Source organism: Melospiza melodia, chromosome 12, assembly GCF_035770615.1.
Source record: "Melospiza melodia melodia isolate bMelMel2 chromosome 12, bMelMel2.pri, whole genome shotgun sequence".
NCBI lineage: Eukaryota > Metazoa > Chordata > Aves > Passeriformes > Passerellidae > Melospiza > Melospiza melodia.
In genome coordinates this window covers 17,112,763-17,130,832 of record NC_086205.1, presented here as the reverse complement: position 1 = coordinate 17,130,832, position 18,070 = coordinate 17,112,763, and the positions used below count along the sequence as shown (strand labels likewise).

Here is an 18,070-nt window from a genome sequence, read left to right as displayed (position 1 = left end):
TCCATAGCCCACTGCTGGGTGTGGGTTGGGGTTTTGCTGGGATTACTACACTGCAGGGGGAAGTGCGGACACAGGTAAGTGACCTTGGCTTGCTTCACCATGTGGACAAATGAAGCTACTTGTGAGAGCCTCCACCTGGCATCCTGCATTTGTAACTATTTTGCCCTTCCAGGGGGCAGACAGAGTTCCCTTTAAGATTCAGGCTGTGTGCTGTGAGCACTCCGAATGTGCGAGAACTTGCATTTCCAATGGAAAATGAAAATGTCTGAGTCACCATTTTATCAGGTGCTGAATAAGAACAAATTTATTTTTTTCATGCCTATAATTATATGTTTGGAAGGGGCTGGAGCAGCTCTCAGAATGAGGAGGGAAGATGCTTGAGCGAGCTGTGCTAATGGAGAGGGCCTTTGGTTGGACAGAGCAGGGGGAAGAGCGGTGCTAGGGCCAGCAGAAACTGATGCTCCCTGGCAAATCATGGTCTGCTTGTTCTTTCTAAACTTCACCCTCACAGCATAATAAATGTTTATGCTTTGGGAAGGATCAGAAACACTGGGCAGGAAAAAACGCAAAGGTTTTGATTGGCTTGGGGGCCTTGTTGGAAAGGATACTACACTCCTTTAATTAAATGAGTTTCAACCCAGGCCAGGAACAAGCAAGTGCAAACAATAACCATCTTCCCCACTTAAATTCATTAACTTTCCAGCATTTCCTAGCTAGCAGACAAGGCAGGATTGACATATTTAATGTCTCATCCCTAGAAATTGTTTCTTCTCAACAAGAAGATAAAGCACAGGAGAAAAGAACAAAATACACTGCCTGTATAATTTCTGACATATTGTTGTATCTGGTTGCTTGTTCTTGGCAGTTCAGTGCCTGCCACATAGCATGACCCTTCCACCAGGCAGCTGTCAATACTGGGCAAATTGAGTTTACCCTTAATGAAAGGCCACAGGCAATAAGCAATCAGGCAGTATGTGCTCTCCATCCCATCATTAATGAGCCAGGGGATATTTGTCTTCTGTTCACTGCCACAGCTCTCCCACCTCTGCAGCTGTAGGGCTGAGTCACACCCCAGACTGGAAGGTACACCTAATCTTTAGATCTGACTTAGCTGTACCTCAGGATGGAGAACATTTCAGGAGCAATGAATGCAACGTGAATGTCACCAGCAGTGGGGCTGTGCCCATTGCTTCAAACCCAGGTACGTGGAAGTAGCTGCAAACAGGGGCAATTCCACCCATTCCTCTCCCTGTCTCAGGCTACACCTTTCTTGCTGATTCCCTCCCTACAACAGCAGCACTTGTATAGCCACAATTACTCTTGTAAGGCTGGTTTGATTAAAAGCAATTCAGTTTTAAAATACCAATAATAAGAACAGGGTAATTTCCCACTGGTTTGCTCCCCAGCACCAGCAATGGGAGGCAATAAGAGTACTGCTCCCAGAGGTTGGGGTCACAAGCTCATTCCCTTCTCTTACCCATCAATGAAACCATTAAGGAACTACAACCTTGATAGCATGCTCCTACAAAAAGGACTCCAAGTCAGCTCAAAGATGTCTTGAGCTGACATGCCCTTCAAATCCCTAAACTGAACCAGGTTTCACAGCTTCACTGAAGGGAATACTCTAGAGACTCATCTATCTTACATTTTTAATTCATCACATGTTTAAAACAAAGCAAAATTAAACAATTCCACCTCGTCACCAATAAATGTCCCTTGTGAGCACAAGTTTCCTCAGGAGGGAGCAAGAGACCTAACAGATGAGAGTTGTAATCTTTTGTGCACATCTGGAAACTACTTAAATATTACTATGGCCACGTAAGAGTCTTTAGAGTTGCCAGTGAGATCTGATTCTCTGAATTGCAAGATCAACAACTTAGATGAAAGAACCTCTTCTACGTTGTGTCAAGTGGACTTGAGAAGGAAGCAGAAGGGAATAATCATTCTCAGCCTTTTAACAAACACCTGAAAGTGGAGAGGTAAGAGATGAAAGGATATCAATAAACATATTAACAAATTAAACTTCCATGGGTAATATTTAGACATCATAGGAGTTGGCACCTTAAGGAGGAGAGAGAGAAAACAGATCAGAAAAAGATGTAAGTCTCCAACAGTCTGTTCTCAGATGGCCATTTCCAGTGGCAATCACACTAATTGCACACACAAATTAGGCAAACAATCATGAATGTATTTCTCAAAATCAAGCCCCATTTATGTTAGTCTCACAAGAATTTCCAATCAACAGTTTTCAATTGCAAATACAGAACAGTTTAGTCATCAAAAAGCAAAAGTATGAAGAATGTACTGAACACGAAAGGAAAACAATCTCTTCCCTCTCCCATATTTCTGTAACCAATTCCTTCTGAACATTAAAAGAACATTTTCTATTGACACAAGACATAAAAATACTTTGGTTTAATAAGCTGTGCTCATCTTAAAATTACAGAGATAAAAATGTAAGTGCACAATACAGTATTTCAAATAGCTTTGAGGGGGTTATTAGCAAGTATGAGCATGGCCATCAATCATCAGACATACTGACTGATACTAATGTTCTTCATGGGAACGTAAATAATTGTTTTAAAGCATAATATGCTCCTTCATCATTCAAATCACTTAGATGCTATAATTCACCTAGCTTGAGCAATGAAAATACAATCAGCTTTCTTTCTCTGAATAAGCACAGTTTTAGCAAATCACTTAAGCACGGGCTTAAAATTAACTAGCTGATTGAGGTCACAGCCCACTTTGCCCATGCGTTAGCACACTGCTGCAGGTAATATAGAGAGGATAAGCAAACCCCAAACAACAGTGAAAAAAACCTTTTTCCTCTGAAATCTACCTCCTGAAATACCACCATTAACCTTTAGTGTGCAGAAGCTGTTAACTCTGAGCCCTTTAGAGAGCCAGTGCTGTTGCTGATTCAGCGTTAGAAACCTTCACTGAGCAAGGCTCTCTTTGGAGGAATGGAAGAACAGGGCACTTGTTATCCATCACTGAGCTATTCCAGCTGCTGGCTGGCACTTGCTAACGCTGCAGGCCTTGGCTTACCAGGTCATACTTAACCCTTAGAAAGCAATTGCCTTCATCTGTTTCTCTTAATAGGCAGCCAGCATATTCTCCCTGGCAAGCTGCACTCCTACTGAACATTAAATACTTTTACATGAGAAATTTGTAATGCATGTTCTTTTAATGGGAGCTTACTGAATGGCTGCAAGTCTCAAATGCCTCTTAAAGCACAAATGAGGAATTTCAATTGTACTCTAAAATTCTCATGGTGCATTTTCTCTTAAATACCTAAAATCCTACCCCCTTTCTCCAGTTCCAGTGTACAGACAAAGTAATATTAAACAGCTTTGAGACTCAGAGTCCCTCTGTTGTCACACAGGTCCTAGGTTAGTCACACAGGTACTTTGCAAAGAAGGCAGCACTGTCTCCACACTACAAACAGGCAATAAGGCAGAGGAAGGTGTGGTGGAACTCAGGGTGGAGTTATGTGCAGGTACCCACAGCCTAAATGTCAGACTGAGCAACTCTCCCTGGCTTCCCCTACAATTGGTGAAGATCTTGCCAACACAATCAGTGGGGCAGATGCATACTAAAACAGGAGTTGGATTTCTATGGTCCTTGTGGGTCCCTTCCAAATCTGGATATGCTACGAAAGGAGCTCAGTTCCACCCTAGGTATCCTGATTTTTCTCTTCTGGATATGAGGGGCAGCCTCTCATATCAGAGTGGAACCAGCTCCCCCTCTCTTGCTCTGGTCCATGGGCAGCCAGCTGCCAGCACAGCTCACCAGGCAGGACGGAGCTCAAAGCATTCCCGAGCTGAAGTCGTGTCTCAAGGTGATCCCCCACGCTTCGTCACACACGGAGCTTCCGGCACGGCCATCCTCATCTCCTGACGCGGCTCACCGAGGCTGTGTCCACCCACAGCTTGAGATGCCACTTTGATCACAAGCTTGTAGGGACTGACAGCTACAGAACTCATCATTTGGCCATAACAGCCTACTCACCAGCCCGCTTTCCTTTCTGTACCCCACATGACAACTGCTGTCTCTCCAGCTGAACTGACCCCATTGGTTTTGAACCCTTGGGCATAAAGAAAAGCAACGCCTTACTTGAGGCAAGCATGTGATGCTGTGCTGCTCTCACTGCAACAAGCATTTATTAGAACTGGGAATGGTTTAGAGAGAGGCAGCAATAAGATCCAAGACACTTCAAACTGTGAGAAACAGCTTAGCAGGAGTATGCTTGTGGTCTCTGCAATCACAAGTAGCACGAGAGGAGGATGGGGTCTGTTATTCGCTATCTCGTTCAGTACTGGTCTCTGGAAAGCATTAACCCAAGCAGGAATCAAGTTCAAAACAAAGGAAAAGACAGGCTTCTTCATGTAACAGGTCTGGGGAAATCCTTTCCACAGGACACTATGATGCTAAAAATATACGTGAACTCAAGGGGAGACTGGTCAAGTACAGAAAAGAAACATCCACTGAGAACTCTTACGTACATTGAACCACGTCTGACTCAGATAATTTTCTAAGCTGAAAATAGCTAGCAGCTGGGAGAGCATTTGGGGGACAGATCATATTTTCTTACTCTTTCCTGTTTGATGTGGATGGAGGACGGCTATTGGACTAGATGGACACTTTATTCTGGCCCAGATTAATTGCTCTTGTATTTTTCTGTTAATTGACGCTACTTCTTTTTATCTTTCTACTGGTGACTTTTTCAGAGGTTTCTCTCATTTTTTTCCAAACAATTCTTTCCAGGCTACACTAAACCCAGTGAAGATCTGCCTCTATAACACAACACCATTGTGGATAAAGCAGAGATGAAGTAGGGAGTAAGACATATTGGCTCTTAGTCTCAAAGCTTAACAAGCGATTATAGAAGTGCTAAAACAGACGACTGTCCTTTGGCAGTTAGTGGGGCAACATGTGCTCACTGAGTAACAAGCCCATCATTCCTCTAACACTTAATCCCAGCAGCATTTTACCAGCCAAATGAACAACACTCCCATAAATAATAGAGATTCAATGCCTTTCTCTCCTCCTCAGCACTGTGCTGTCCTCCCCTTCTACAGACTAGGAGCAAAGAAGCATCAGGGAAAATCTATTGAGTCTGAGGCTTGCAGTGAGTCTGGAGGTCACACAAGTGAACAGGGTGACAGGAGAGAAAGAGAAGTGATGCCTTTGGGCTGAGTGAGCAGGATTTACAAGTCCTTGGTCCCTGCTCTGGGTGGAAATTAGACCCATAAGTATCTTCCCAGAACACTTCAGGGCTCTACATTTCTCTTTCTACACCCTACCAGTCCCTTATCAAAATCTGACTTTCTCATTGAAACACTTTTCTTCAGTGGCCATGCACATAAGCAATAAACTCTTTCCATGGAGTAGACACAGCCTTATGGCAGGACAGCCCTTAGCACAGTTCCCAAGAAGTACCCATGGCTATTTCACAAAGCAGTGTGCCTCCCTGGATCTTTCTGCCAGTTCAGAGTTACTTTTTTTCCCACTACTAACAAAGAAAAGCCTCTGGCTTGGATTTTCATACTTAGCAGACTATCATTTAGAACATGTATTGCCTGACCTTCTCTGGGATGTGGGAGCATTCCCTGCCAAACAGCATGTTAGACAGAGAAGTATCGACCCAAAGGGCATGAGCTGTGGATGAGTAGGAGAGAAACTCTCATGGGAGCACTCTCAGCAAGACCCACCACTTGCCAGAAATGCCAAACAAGTGTGAAATTCATTCACTAAAGTGTTTCCTCAGAAAAGGACATGCTCCCATTTAATTGTCCTCCTTATTCATGATTCACACACTATCTGAACAAATTTCATTGTTCTAACTCTAACCTTTCCTAACCTCAAAAACAAAGCCCCAAACCAACCCTAAAACACAGTTGCATCACCTTCTCAGCCAAGGTGCTGTAAACGAGCTGCAGGGCAGGAACAGATCTCCAGCAAGATGCTTTAAGATGTGTGTCAGCCATTTAGCAGGGAAGACAGGGCAGGGAAAGTGCATTTCGTTGCTGAGCAGCCTGCAAGCATCTGGGAGCATGATTTATAGTCCCACAACTGCCTCTTCAGGTTAAGGGTGAGCACAGTAAAGGATTCATCAGAGAAACTCCAGCAAATGCAGAAATGGAGGAAAAAGCAAACCAGGTTTCTTTGTCTTGTCCATTAAAGGTAAATTAGAGTTATTAGAGAGGAACACCCAAGCACAGCCACAGAACATTAAGCCATATGTGAATAATTATATACATATTTGTCTGATCAACCAGCTGAATATTTAAGAGATTATACCCTGCTTGCACTGAGCATAAATACCTGGGGAAATCAGCCTTTCAAAAACACCACCTAAGACTCCCTCCAGCCTCACAAATACACCACCCAGGATACACCTATGCTATTGCTAAACTGAAGCAGCAGGGAAATAAAGGGCTTGGGCACACAGAACTGAGAGCAAGGGGAGCACCATGCACTGGGACACAGGAAAGGGGTCTGTGCTTGATTTTCACTGCTGCGATTCAACACAGGCTCACATGCCCCTCTCTCCACCACCAAAAAGTCACAAAAGAGGATAAACAATAGCAACACTAAGTCACAGGAACTCAGAAAAGCAGTGGCAGCGTGTTGGCTGTCCAGTCCCACCAGAAGTAGAATTATTATTTTCTTTGGTTTTGTTTTCATGTCACATTGCAACAAAAGAGGAAATCCAGAGCTTGAGAAGGAACTTGCAGCACGGAGGACGTTGCAATACTACTCCAGTGGTTATCTGTAGACACAGCAACATCATAGAGAGGCTTGAGCCTTGTGGAATGTCACAGACACTTTTGATGCTTTGTGCTTTTCCAGTTTGAATGCTCTGTGCAACTGTGTCCAGCTTCACCCTCAGCTGCATAAGGAAGAGTGCTTTGCCTGCCCCTCCCTCCAGATGTATTTTGGATCCTCCCAGCAGACTTCCCCACCCTGAGAATCAGTAATGCAGAGGAGGGAACACCAGATTGGGTACTTCTGTCCACAAAGCAAGCACAGCATGTTTAACTACATTTTAAAACCAGTTTCACTAGAAGTTCCCCTTTGTCCGTTCCTCTTTTTCAGTGCTCTCAGCTCCTTATTCCACTCCCATGCTCATGTAGGCCTCCCACGGTGTCCATGTCTTTTCCACCCACTGTATGTTGAAGTTTTGAATTTTAATCACTTCTATATGCTTCTGTATGCCCACACACATGCATTTTCCTACTCCTGGACCTTTCCTCTGCAGGACTCAGCATTTCCTCTGCATCCCACCCACAGTCCCTGCAGGTACACTTGCATAGTCCATGGCACAAGGAAGTCTGTTTCAGAAGACAGCCTGAAACAAGGGCTAGAAGTTGGGAACAAATGTACTGTTTGTCACAATCACAGCACAGGGCAGGGGTTTTAGTTCTCTCAACACCTTGTCCTATCTCCCCAAGGACCAGCAACTACAGCAAGTGGGCATCAGGTGTAAGATCCTGGGGATCAGGCCAGTGCACTCCTCAGACCAAAGACTCCTGACCTACAGCAAATGGATGCCCCAGCTGGTCCCACACACAGCTGTGGCTTCATAAACACACTCACTGAGAAACCAGCAAGGCAAATAGAAGGGACAGCAGAAACTGCTCTGCTCCCCACCTCAGCTCTGCCAGAGCCAAACAATGACTTCAGTCAAGTTGCCTGATGCTACTGTATTTACTGTAGCCCCCACATTGCCTTGGCAGCACAAAGCAAACCGATTAGGACTGAGCAGCAACTGCTGGGCCATGCACAAGTGGGTTAGCAAGTGAACAAATGGCTGTGAGTGCACATTAAAAGCAGGAAGAGAACACTAATAAGGAAACAATTATTTCTTTTTTTTTTTAAACAGATTTCTTTCCTATTCTTTCCTCTTATCTGGAACAAACAAAGCTTTGTGGGAACAAATACAATTCCAGAGATAATCCACACTTTGGATCCTGGAAGCATTTGGTACCAACTTCTGGAAAACAAAACAATGATAATGACTCACGCTGGGCCTGGGGGTGGCTCATCACAAATTTAGCAGCAGCTTCCATGCTCCCAGCTGAGATTGGCTTTGCTGGGTTGTTTTCACAGATCCCCAGGACTGCAATTTAGCACATGCAAATCGGCCCAGCAGCCAATTGCAGCCACCATGCTAGAAAGGCATAAACATGCCATTTAGAAAAATGCTTTGCCATACAAAACATGATTACCTCCTTCCATGCCATTTCAGGCTATGGGAAGAAACACTATTTTTATTATTAAACATTACACATCTCTTTTCCTCCAAGGCGAAGAAGAATTATTTAAAGGCCCATTAATCAAACATTTATTCACACAACTGAAAGCTTTGCACACTACCATTGCATCTGTTATCCATTACAAGCATCTTATGAGGTCACAGCTCAATTCCTGTATCCAGTTTTGGGCCCCTAACTTCAAGAAAGGCACTGAGGTGATCCGTCCAGCTCCAGAATGGAGTTGGGGAAGAGTCTAGAGAACAAGTCCTGTGAGGAGTGGCTGAGGGAACTGGGAGTGTTTAACCTGGAGAAAGGGAGAATCATAGGGGACCTTATTGCTCACTACAACTCCCTGACAAAAGGCTGTGGCAAGGTAAGGGTCAGTCTCTTTAAGTAACAAGTGACAGGACAAGAGGAAATGGCCTCAAATTGCATCAGGGGAGCTTTACATTGTATATTAGGAAAAATTTCTTCACTGAAATGTTGCTAAGCATTAGAAAAGGCTGCCCAGGGAAGTGGTGGAGTCACCATCCCTTGAGGTATTTAAGACATGCAGATGTGGCACTTAGTGGATTGGGCAGTGCTGGGTTAACAGTTGTACTCAATCTTAGAGGTCTTTTACAACTGAAAAAAAAAATATTCTACAAGAAATCTCATCTAGTTTTCAGACCATGCTGAACTTTTGATGATAAATGTACAACCTGGACTAAAAAATTTAAAACTAGCATCAGTTTGGTAAAAAATTAAACAGGTTACTTCTGGAAAGCAGCAGAAAGGGCTATGGGAAGACAAGTGGCTTGGTTTTGAGACAAAGTTCAGTGAGCCAGAAGTAGATCGCTCTCACAAACAAAGCAGGAAGATTTCAATTTCTTTAATGAACAGGGCTTTTCATCTGGGAACTGATGGCTATGAAATACCTCCAGAGGGATCTGCTGGAAGCAGAAAACAAGCCTACTGTCAATGCTCTGTGGACAGGGCAAACAAGAATAATTTTAGGGATGATACATACCACTAATCTAATGGTTCAGTAATGGTTCTGGTTGGGACTAGGTGCACGAATAGAGTTAAATTTGCACTCACATGGTTCAGTGAGCTGAGACCTGTCTCCGGAAATGCTCCTTGGTCTTCGATGGACACAACCTAACAACGGTCACACAGCTCTTAAGCTGAAAGCATCTGCTCTGAAAGTCAACTTTAAATATCTCCCTTTGACCCTGCATTCTTTAGTTACAGTTCAAGTGGAAAAACAGCAACACAGAATTTTATACACACAGTCATTCAGGAAAACAAATGGAAAAGCTGAAAAAATATTTCATTATATTGTTAGCTAACATTTCCCATAAATATTTCAGTTTATAATGCATTGCAATTGTACACCTCAGACACCTCTTACTCTTTTCTTGGCTGAGATTGGGAAACGAAGGAAGTGAAGCTTTATTCCTTTGCAAAACCATGCAAACCTTTAGGTGAGAAGTGCCATAAACCAGCCAACCTCTGCTTCAAAGTACTGTTCATCATCCTGATTACAGGTACTTAAGAAAATTCAAATGACTCTTATTTTGCTTGTATTTCCTCATTCAGAGAAAGTAAAACATTTTTCAAATATGATTCAGTATCAGTGATGCTCTGGTAGGACCCAGACAAGTTTCAGTACTTAGAGGACCGAGTTAAGATCCAGCAATTCCAGATGCCCAGCATTGTAACCTCAGACATCTGGCTGACAGCTCTGCATTGCTAAGCCACTTTACACCCAGAGTGTTCCTGGACCTGCATTTCTTTTGAAGATTTATGAAATACCTTATTGCAAACTGAAAAATAAAATCCTGCATAATATCAAAGACTTTCCTTTGCATAACTACAGAGAACTGGCTGCAAGCACTTAAAAAAGTTATATGCGTATAACTAAGTTCATTATCATTTGTATCTCTGGAATTTTTGTATGATAGAAACCAAGTAATTTCACCAAATAAAAATGCTAAAAAATTCATAATTTCTAGAACAGATTTTTTTAAAAAGATGCACAAGCACTGTGGACTTCCAGGAGAGATGCTTAGCCAATATCTGCATGAGAGGGTTACTTCAGAAAAAAGGAAAGCATGGATTTAAAATGCTATAGCTATTCTTGAATAATACCCCAGAGGAGTGCTCCTGTTATAATAAAAAAGAGTTTTCAGAGTTTTGTTTAATTCATTTCCCAGGTGAATTAAACTAAATCAGACAAAGATATTCTTTCCACTAGCATATGAGTGTCAACAATAGCCATTATCCCAGAACAGCACAGCTACTTAACTTCCACTGGTCAGCAAGTGTTACTTTTCCAAAAACACAAAACAGGAAGAAGGAGCCCGAACAAAATATGTACCATAACAGTGGCAGAGAATGGCAGGCAACACACCTGGTGTGGGAAGGAAAATGTACTGATGACCCCCAGCCAGATCCCAGTGCTTCTCAGCCTTGTGACCCACTCCCAGCTCAGCCCCACTAAGCCACCGCTCCCATCTCCCAGCAGCACTGCACATCCACACTCTGAGCTGCCACAGATCAAAGCCTCTCTGGGCCCCCTGAACTCAGGTTCTGCAGGTTCAACTATCTGTCACTTACATACACAGAGCTGCTGCTTCCAGTAATTTGAAGCTGAACTGTGCAATATTTGCTGCACGCTGTAACTTGCTGTTTACTTGAATAAAGAGCAGTAGGAAAATTTTCAAGAACTAGTGCATGTAAATAAAATGTAGATGGATGCACAGATGACTGCACAAGCAAACAAAGGAGTGCCTGTTCTGCTCATAAGCCAAATGCTATTCTTGCATATACAATTGTACCTCCTATGTGTGTGATTCCATTTGCATCTGAAGATGTCTTGCACGTGCAGACTCGTTATGACAGTGCCCTAAATAGTCTCAGGGAAAATGCAAAGATTTATATGCGCAGCAACTGACTGGCTGATTAATGGCAGAGGCACAGCCTGACCCTGCCTACCTAGACAGAATGCTTGTTCCTGTTGCCCCAAATATCAAACTTATTGTTGTGATGCCTGGAGAAATATGAAGACCTACTGTGCCAGACATCATTTTAATTTGCCATAAAGCCAGCATCAATCAGTATATTTCCAGGAGCATCTCCAAATTTCACCAGTGTGAGACTCCCATGGAAGCCAAGTTCAGGATTTACTTTCAATATGAGCTTAATTTGTACTGAAGGCATCAATTTGCAAAATAGGGACTTAAACTGAGAAGTACTCTTGTAAATGTTTGAGAATAGATCAGTCTCTGGATACAACTAAACCTCTACTACTGAAAATAAAGCTGAAAATGCACTGATGCTGAATGCTGTTGCTGGTTCATGTAAGAAGTATCTGTGGTTTTAGCAATGATGCATCCCACAGGAGAGTCTGGCCAGAACCAAGGGGAGGACAGGCATGAGACAGAACCACTCATAGAGCCAAGTAAGAAATCCTTATGGAGGAAGACTAAAACACACTCACTAGCAGAATTCTCCATGCTGCTATTATGCAGTCTATGGGTACAGGGCCTTTTACATCAAAGTGGTTGCAAACCAGGAACAGATCAGCAAAAATAGTTTTTCTCAACTCTATTCACGGCTACAACAACAATGCAGGCATTATTTAAGGTTTACCTTGAACTTAACAGTGTAGTAGCTATCTGTTTCATACTTTTGGCTAGGAAGCCAAAAGCAAAAAAAAAAAAAAAATCTGGACTGGCAAACCGCACCTCCTAAGCAAAGGAGAAAAGAATGTTAGCAGAGAAAATAAATCAAAGGAAAAAACACTTAACAAAATTAACTGTGGTTGCACCATTGAATGGGAAATACCTCTGTCCATGCAATACAATCAGTCAGCTTGCAAAGTCTGAAACTAAGATAACAAGTGAAGCACCTAAAAGATGACACAGGATGTTGCTGTGCTAAAATACTTGTAAAGAAAGGAAGAGGATAAATCTCTTACTCTGCATTACTAAGAATTACTTGCACTTTTGTGATTGCCTGGAGACCCATTAAGCCCCATTTTGCAAGGTGGTGTTCAAACAACCCCAGCCTGCCCTTAAGACAAGATACACACACCTTGGAAGTGGAGCATAAGAAAACAACAGGTTAGAGTTAGCTAAAGTAAAGAGGTGAGAGGTCTTTGCATAACAAAAAAAAAAATCTTGCTAATGTTTTTGCTAACATCACAATAGAGCTGTACAGTACTATACAACTACCTTCAATATTTCACTGTTTCTCTTTGAAGTGTCATGCATTAGCTTCTGTCAGGATCAGGAGTGGTCTAACGCTCTGAGTCAGCACAACACACAAATATGAATCTGACTTTAAACGTGTGCTTACATCCTTATGAGCTGTTTGCATTAAAGAAAACAGATATGAGGAAGGCAAAAGGCTTGGTAAATCCATCAGAATAACTTCAGATCAGAGGATCAAGGACACGGAGGTAGTTCACAACATTCTGTGCCACCACTGTTGTAGTCAATGTTTCCACAGTCCTTCCACTCCCATAATTTTATAACCCTTAGGCTGGTTTACATCTCTGACTGGCTTGGCCCCACAGTGCCACACTGGGCACAGCACACGCCTTTAGGGTTGTTGCCAGAGTATACACCTGTCTCCTGGGGCATGCTCAGCTTTTGAAAAAGTTAGCAAGGAGATTTATCCCCCAGCAGGCCCACCCCACACTGACTCTTTTATAAGTGGAAGTTTTCCTTTTTATTGTGCATTATTCAAGAACATAATCCCCAACCTTAACAGAAAATTAAGAAGTTCAGTCAAGGAGAGGGAATGTATTTTAGCATGCTGATTCAAAGCAACAGACCCCATCTGGAGTTGTCAGGCTCATGGTGGCATGGGGCTAGTACCTGGAAAATAAGCTCAGTTGGAGATTACAATAGGAAATCATTCCCATAGTCTGTCTCCTTACAGCACAACATCAGGAAATACAAAGACTACTCAATGTTCAGTATCATTCCTCAGAACAGGGAACGTAAGAAAAGATTCAAGCACCATATATGCATCAAACACACTCCAGTATAGGATCCACCTGTAAAGCCAAATCAGCTCAGCCAGGAAACTATTAGGACACTATCATTGACTTCTAGTCCTCTAAAGTTACAGCCTAGCATCCCCCATGGCCTGAGCACACCCCACTTTTACCAGTAGCTTATTGTTCTCTTTACTGCTCTTCCAAAAGACACATACCAAACATTCACACATAGCACTACAATGAAAACTCCACTATAGTTTTTTACTGGAAAGAGACTAGTGTGCATATGGCTTCCACATGCAGCCACAATTTATTCTATTTATTTATCATATTGTTCTTCAAAGCAGGGCAGAACATGCTTTGAAGGGAGTCCAGTGTTCTCTCCCAAAGATTCCCCTGTTGCCATGAGCTTGTCACAGATAGCAACTTGCACACAAGAGTTTCATGGGAGGGAAGAGGCTACTGAGGCATAAACGGGTGCCTATAACCATTAACAGCTTTTCCTTAGCAAGGCCATAAGGGAATCCAGGCTACCGCAGCAACAGTAGTCCCCTAAGAACTGCCTTTCTCTTCAAGAGAACACCAAGCATTTGCACTAGAGGCATGGACATTTTTCTCTTCTAGGACCAAGATTTCACAAAAAAACCCGACACAAGCATTAGGAAAGAATACTCTAAGAGACGCCCTCATAAACATCCAATTAGTAGTTTCTATAGATGTTAATAATAACAACAATAACACAGGATTTCACTCCAGAACCATTTACCCAGCGTTCTAGAGAGGGAAATTCAGATTCATGGAAGAAACGTGTAGCACTGAGGAAACTGTAGGAACACCACTTTAAAAGCTTCAACAAGATATCCTAAAACTCAGGGGTAGTACCACACCAAACCAAGGCACTCATGCACTCATTCCCCTCTTCAAGAAGTGCTCAGGGGAAGTGTTTAAGATCACAAATATTGTTCAGAAATTCGCCCCACTGCACTTCCTTCCCATCCTAGAGAAATGCTCTCTCCCCAACAGACTAGGAGCTGAGAGAGGAGTTGGGAGTTTCCTCAGGCCCCCGATCAGGAGCAAGCAGGGATTTCTATTTGCCTGTAAGTACACTGCCATTCAAAAACTCATTCAGCACTCTCCACCAGAAAACCACTGCGACATTACTACTACCAGAAGCACAAAGTGTTGAGAGCTCTCACACAGGGGCCAACCCTACAGTTGTTTGGGGCCACTGGCACTCTGGGGAGGGTTATCCCCATATTGGCCAGGTGCTAACAGAAATCACAGTTGGGGATTTCAGGTGAGATGAGAAATACAGGGGTCCCATACGAAGAAAAAGGACCTGAGTGGGCTGCAGGTAGGACGGGGAACAATAATGAGGGTCACGTGTGAGGCAGGAATCTCTGTGAGGACAAAGGACACACGTGGGGGCTCAGTGTGGGTGGGGGCTCCAGGCGGGGTTAGGCACAGGGTGGGGTGGGGGCCAGGCCTCGGGTAGAGAGGGGCCGGGTTGGGAATCAGCGGGCGGGGATGCGGAGGGGAGCCGGGCGTGGGGATGCCGAATCAAGGGTACTCGGTGCGGGGATGCACGGCGGGGTCAGCACCGCGGACAGCGCCCGGCCCATCCCGGCCACCTGTGCGCGGCGCCGGCGAGACGGAGGCGCAGGGGAAGGAGGGAGGGAGTGAGGGCGGCGAGGAAACGGGGCCAGCCCGGGCCGAGCGGCGCCCGGGCGGGGAGGCGAGGGCGGCGGGGACAAGGACGCGCGCTCCCCACCTGGGCTGTGGCTGGATCTCAGGCGCCTTCCACAGAGACACTGCAGCATATGCGAGCCTTTCTCCAGGAGAAGCCCGAGAATCCTCATGGATTTCACTTTGTGGCGCCCTCCCGCTCCTCGGAAAAGGGACCGGCCCCGGAGCGGCCGGCTCTCAGCGGCGGGGCGCCGGGCCCCCTCGCCGCCAAACTTCCCGGCCCATCGCCGCGGCCCCGCCGCGCCCGGGGGAGGGAGGGGGACCCCGCCGCCACTTCTCGGGACTTGTCCGCCGGCGGAGGGCCGGCCGTGCCGGGAAGCGGGGCGGGCTGGCTGGAAGGACGTCAAGCCCTAGAAACACGCGCGGCCGGCTCCCAGCCCTGCCCCCTGCCGGCACAGCCCCCGCCGGGGCGGGCCGGGCCGCCGGGACCCCCCCGCCGCCGGGGCTCGGCCGCTCCGCTCCGCTCCTCCGGCGGGGGCCCTGCCGCTTCCCCCCCCGGGTACCGGTCCCGCCGTGCTCGAGTTCTGCGAGTGCCGGCAGGGAGGGAGGAAGGGAGAGAGGGAGGAGACAGCCCCGCCGCCCGCCCCAGCAGCGCCGGGGCCGCCGTGCGGGGCCTGGCCCGGCTGGTGCCCCAGCTACAGACGGCACCGAGCGCGGCCCTGCCGGGGCTCGAACTGCGGGGCCGGCAGCGGGGCCGGGAAGAGGGACACCTCTGGTCCTAAAGCACTGCTGGGTGCGGATGGCCAGACGGGAGGGCTCCCTGATGAGCACGCTGCAAACGAGGGAGGCTCCGTCTTCCCACCTGCCCCAAGGCACCAGCCTCCTGCGAAGGGCGCTCCATTGAAACTCAAGGTACCTTCTTTTTTACCCATTTTTAAACTGTCGCTGTTACAGCGCTGCAGACTCAAGTCTCAGTGTTGGCGCTGCACAGAGAAAGGTAGGGCACATATTTCACATGCAAGGATGGGAAACTAACCAGAACTGTCTCCAGTTCATGAAATTACACAAAATCCACAGCATAAGGCTAGAAAGAACAGGAGCACAGAAAAACTCCTTCGACAAAACAGTACTATCACATACAAAAGTGGTTCAAAAGAACTCTTTCACCTGAATGAACTCTAATAGTGCACTAAAAAGCAGCTCCCTCTGGGACAAATAGGAACCCAGCAGAAGGGTGAATTTTTAACTGAATTACCTTGTGCTCAAGCAGGGTTACCTACTCACACACCATCTTCCAAAACCTTCTCTGCTTTTGTTTCCCTTAATACCTGGAAGAAGTGACCAGGTGTGTCTGACCAGCTCATGAGATGGATATTTTTCCAGAGAATGCAGTCTAGGATGTAACAAGCTTCTGGCCAGCACTTCAGTGGTATGAGAGTGGGGATACACACTTAGATGTTAACATCTAGATCAGAGTACTGAGGCACATAACCCAGGTGTAACAAAAGAGATGTTGTTTAGGAGTGAGAATCTATCAAGCATGTGTGGCAAAATGAATATTTTTGAGAGCATCCGGAGTCTTTCATGCCCTCAATAAATACTCCACAGTTTTCAGATTTACTCTTGAATATAAAGGGGGGGAAAAAACAATTAAAATGCTAAACATTTCATGATATGGTAGCTCTTATTTTTCCAGTCAACTCTACTTCATATGCTAAAAACCAGCACTTATCTGGAAGCAAAGCCAGTAGCATACAGTTGAGGACTGTTAGAGGGATGGAAGATGTTACTAATATCCCTGGGATTCATGTTAAACTCAGTTTTTGTTATCTGCTGTGACTTAGGCTGAAAAATCATCACTCTGTCTTAATTTATGAGCTATTTTAGACAGGACCTTGCACATGCACCAAGTCAGCAAAAAGCTGAATGAAACTGCCCTTCCCCATGTCCCCAGTTACCCAGGATCATCGCTCCATCACACTCCTCAGCAATCCCTGCTCCACAGCCATCATGAAAGGCTATGGTGCCATGTCAGGGCACATAGCAAACTGAGACTACAGTGGTTACCTCACCCTTCTCCCAGAGTTGTCCTTCAGTCCTCTGCTACACCTGATCACCAGAGAACCAGCCTACAGCCCTGCTGGAACAAGGCCAGAAGGAGTGTGCACCCTGAAGCCCTAAAACAGAGCTGGTGGTTCTCCAGTACTTCAGTAATAGCATAAAAAAATAATAGTCCTCTTTCTGCAAATGCTTCAGCAGCATGTTTGAGATGAGAACAATTCTGGATCTGGCTGATCAAGTACAGTACAGTGAGATCCAAAGTCAAGGTGCCCTCCTTGCTTAGCAGCCAACATGGAGCTGTAAGTGAGGGGCTCTCATTTAGGGAGGCCAGGACTGAAGTGCAGCACTAGTTAAGAGGGAAGAGTTGCACTTAGATGTTGTATGTATTAACCTAGCATAGAAATGGGCAGATTTATCTCATTAACATGCAAGGGCAAGTGCCTTGGACATGATACAGATGTTTGTTAGAATAAAAAGTGAAAATGCAACAGGTAGCTGAATTTTGAGACCTCTGTTCATTAAACTAGACACAGCTGTTCCTGGAAAATCTACTCAAAATAACCCATAAAACCCACTAATAAAATAATCCCCATTTCTTTGGGGAGTTTCCATCACCTTGCAGCAAGGCTGATAATCTAGCCTTTGTGGGCACATTCTAAGGGGCAGTTCCTGAGTCACATTAGAGGAAAAGAGGGCATACTCAACCAGTGAAAAGAATGAATATTACCTGACATTTCCAAAGAAGGGCCGTAAGGACTGCAACAAGCACGTGCTCTTGCCAACTGAGTAGATTTAAGTAAGTTTAGACTGCAAAATGGAAGCATAAAAATGGTAAAGGAAGAACTGTGATGCATATGACTCAAGTGTTTACATGCTACAAAATACTCAGTAATATCATGTACCCAATTAGGTAAATCTTAGTCCAGTAAACAAAGCTTAAAGAATTTGAAAAGATAAATGGAGCTGACATAAATTGAGACATTGCTAGATGTGTTAACTCATTTTAATCTGAAAACAAGGTAAACCAAAATAAAATTTACTTTAGTGCAGAGAGACAGCATGTACC

General features: G+C 44.9%; 1 protein-coding gene across 2 annotated transcripts in view; it reads right to left on the bottom strand.

Moving 5' to 3' along the window:
- The window catches only part of FGF12 (fibroblast growth factor 12), a 218,921-nt gene that overhangs the window by 124,012 nt on the left and 76,839 nt on the right, over positions 1-18,070 (bottom strand). Inside the window, exon 1 of one of the 2 annotated variants that reach the window (XM_063167016.1) lies at positions 15,029-15,131. The exons of the other annotated variant lie outside the window; for it this stretch is intronic. Within the exon in view, the coding sequence (XP_063023086.1) occupies positions 15,029-15,116 (88 nt within the window). The 5' untranslated portion in view covers positions 15,117-15,131. Of the gene's footprint in view, positions 1-15,028; positions 15,132-18,070 lie in introns of those variants that run through there. 2 annotated transcript variants of the gene reach the window in all.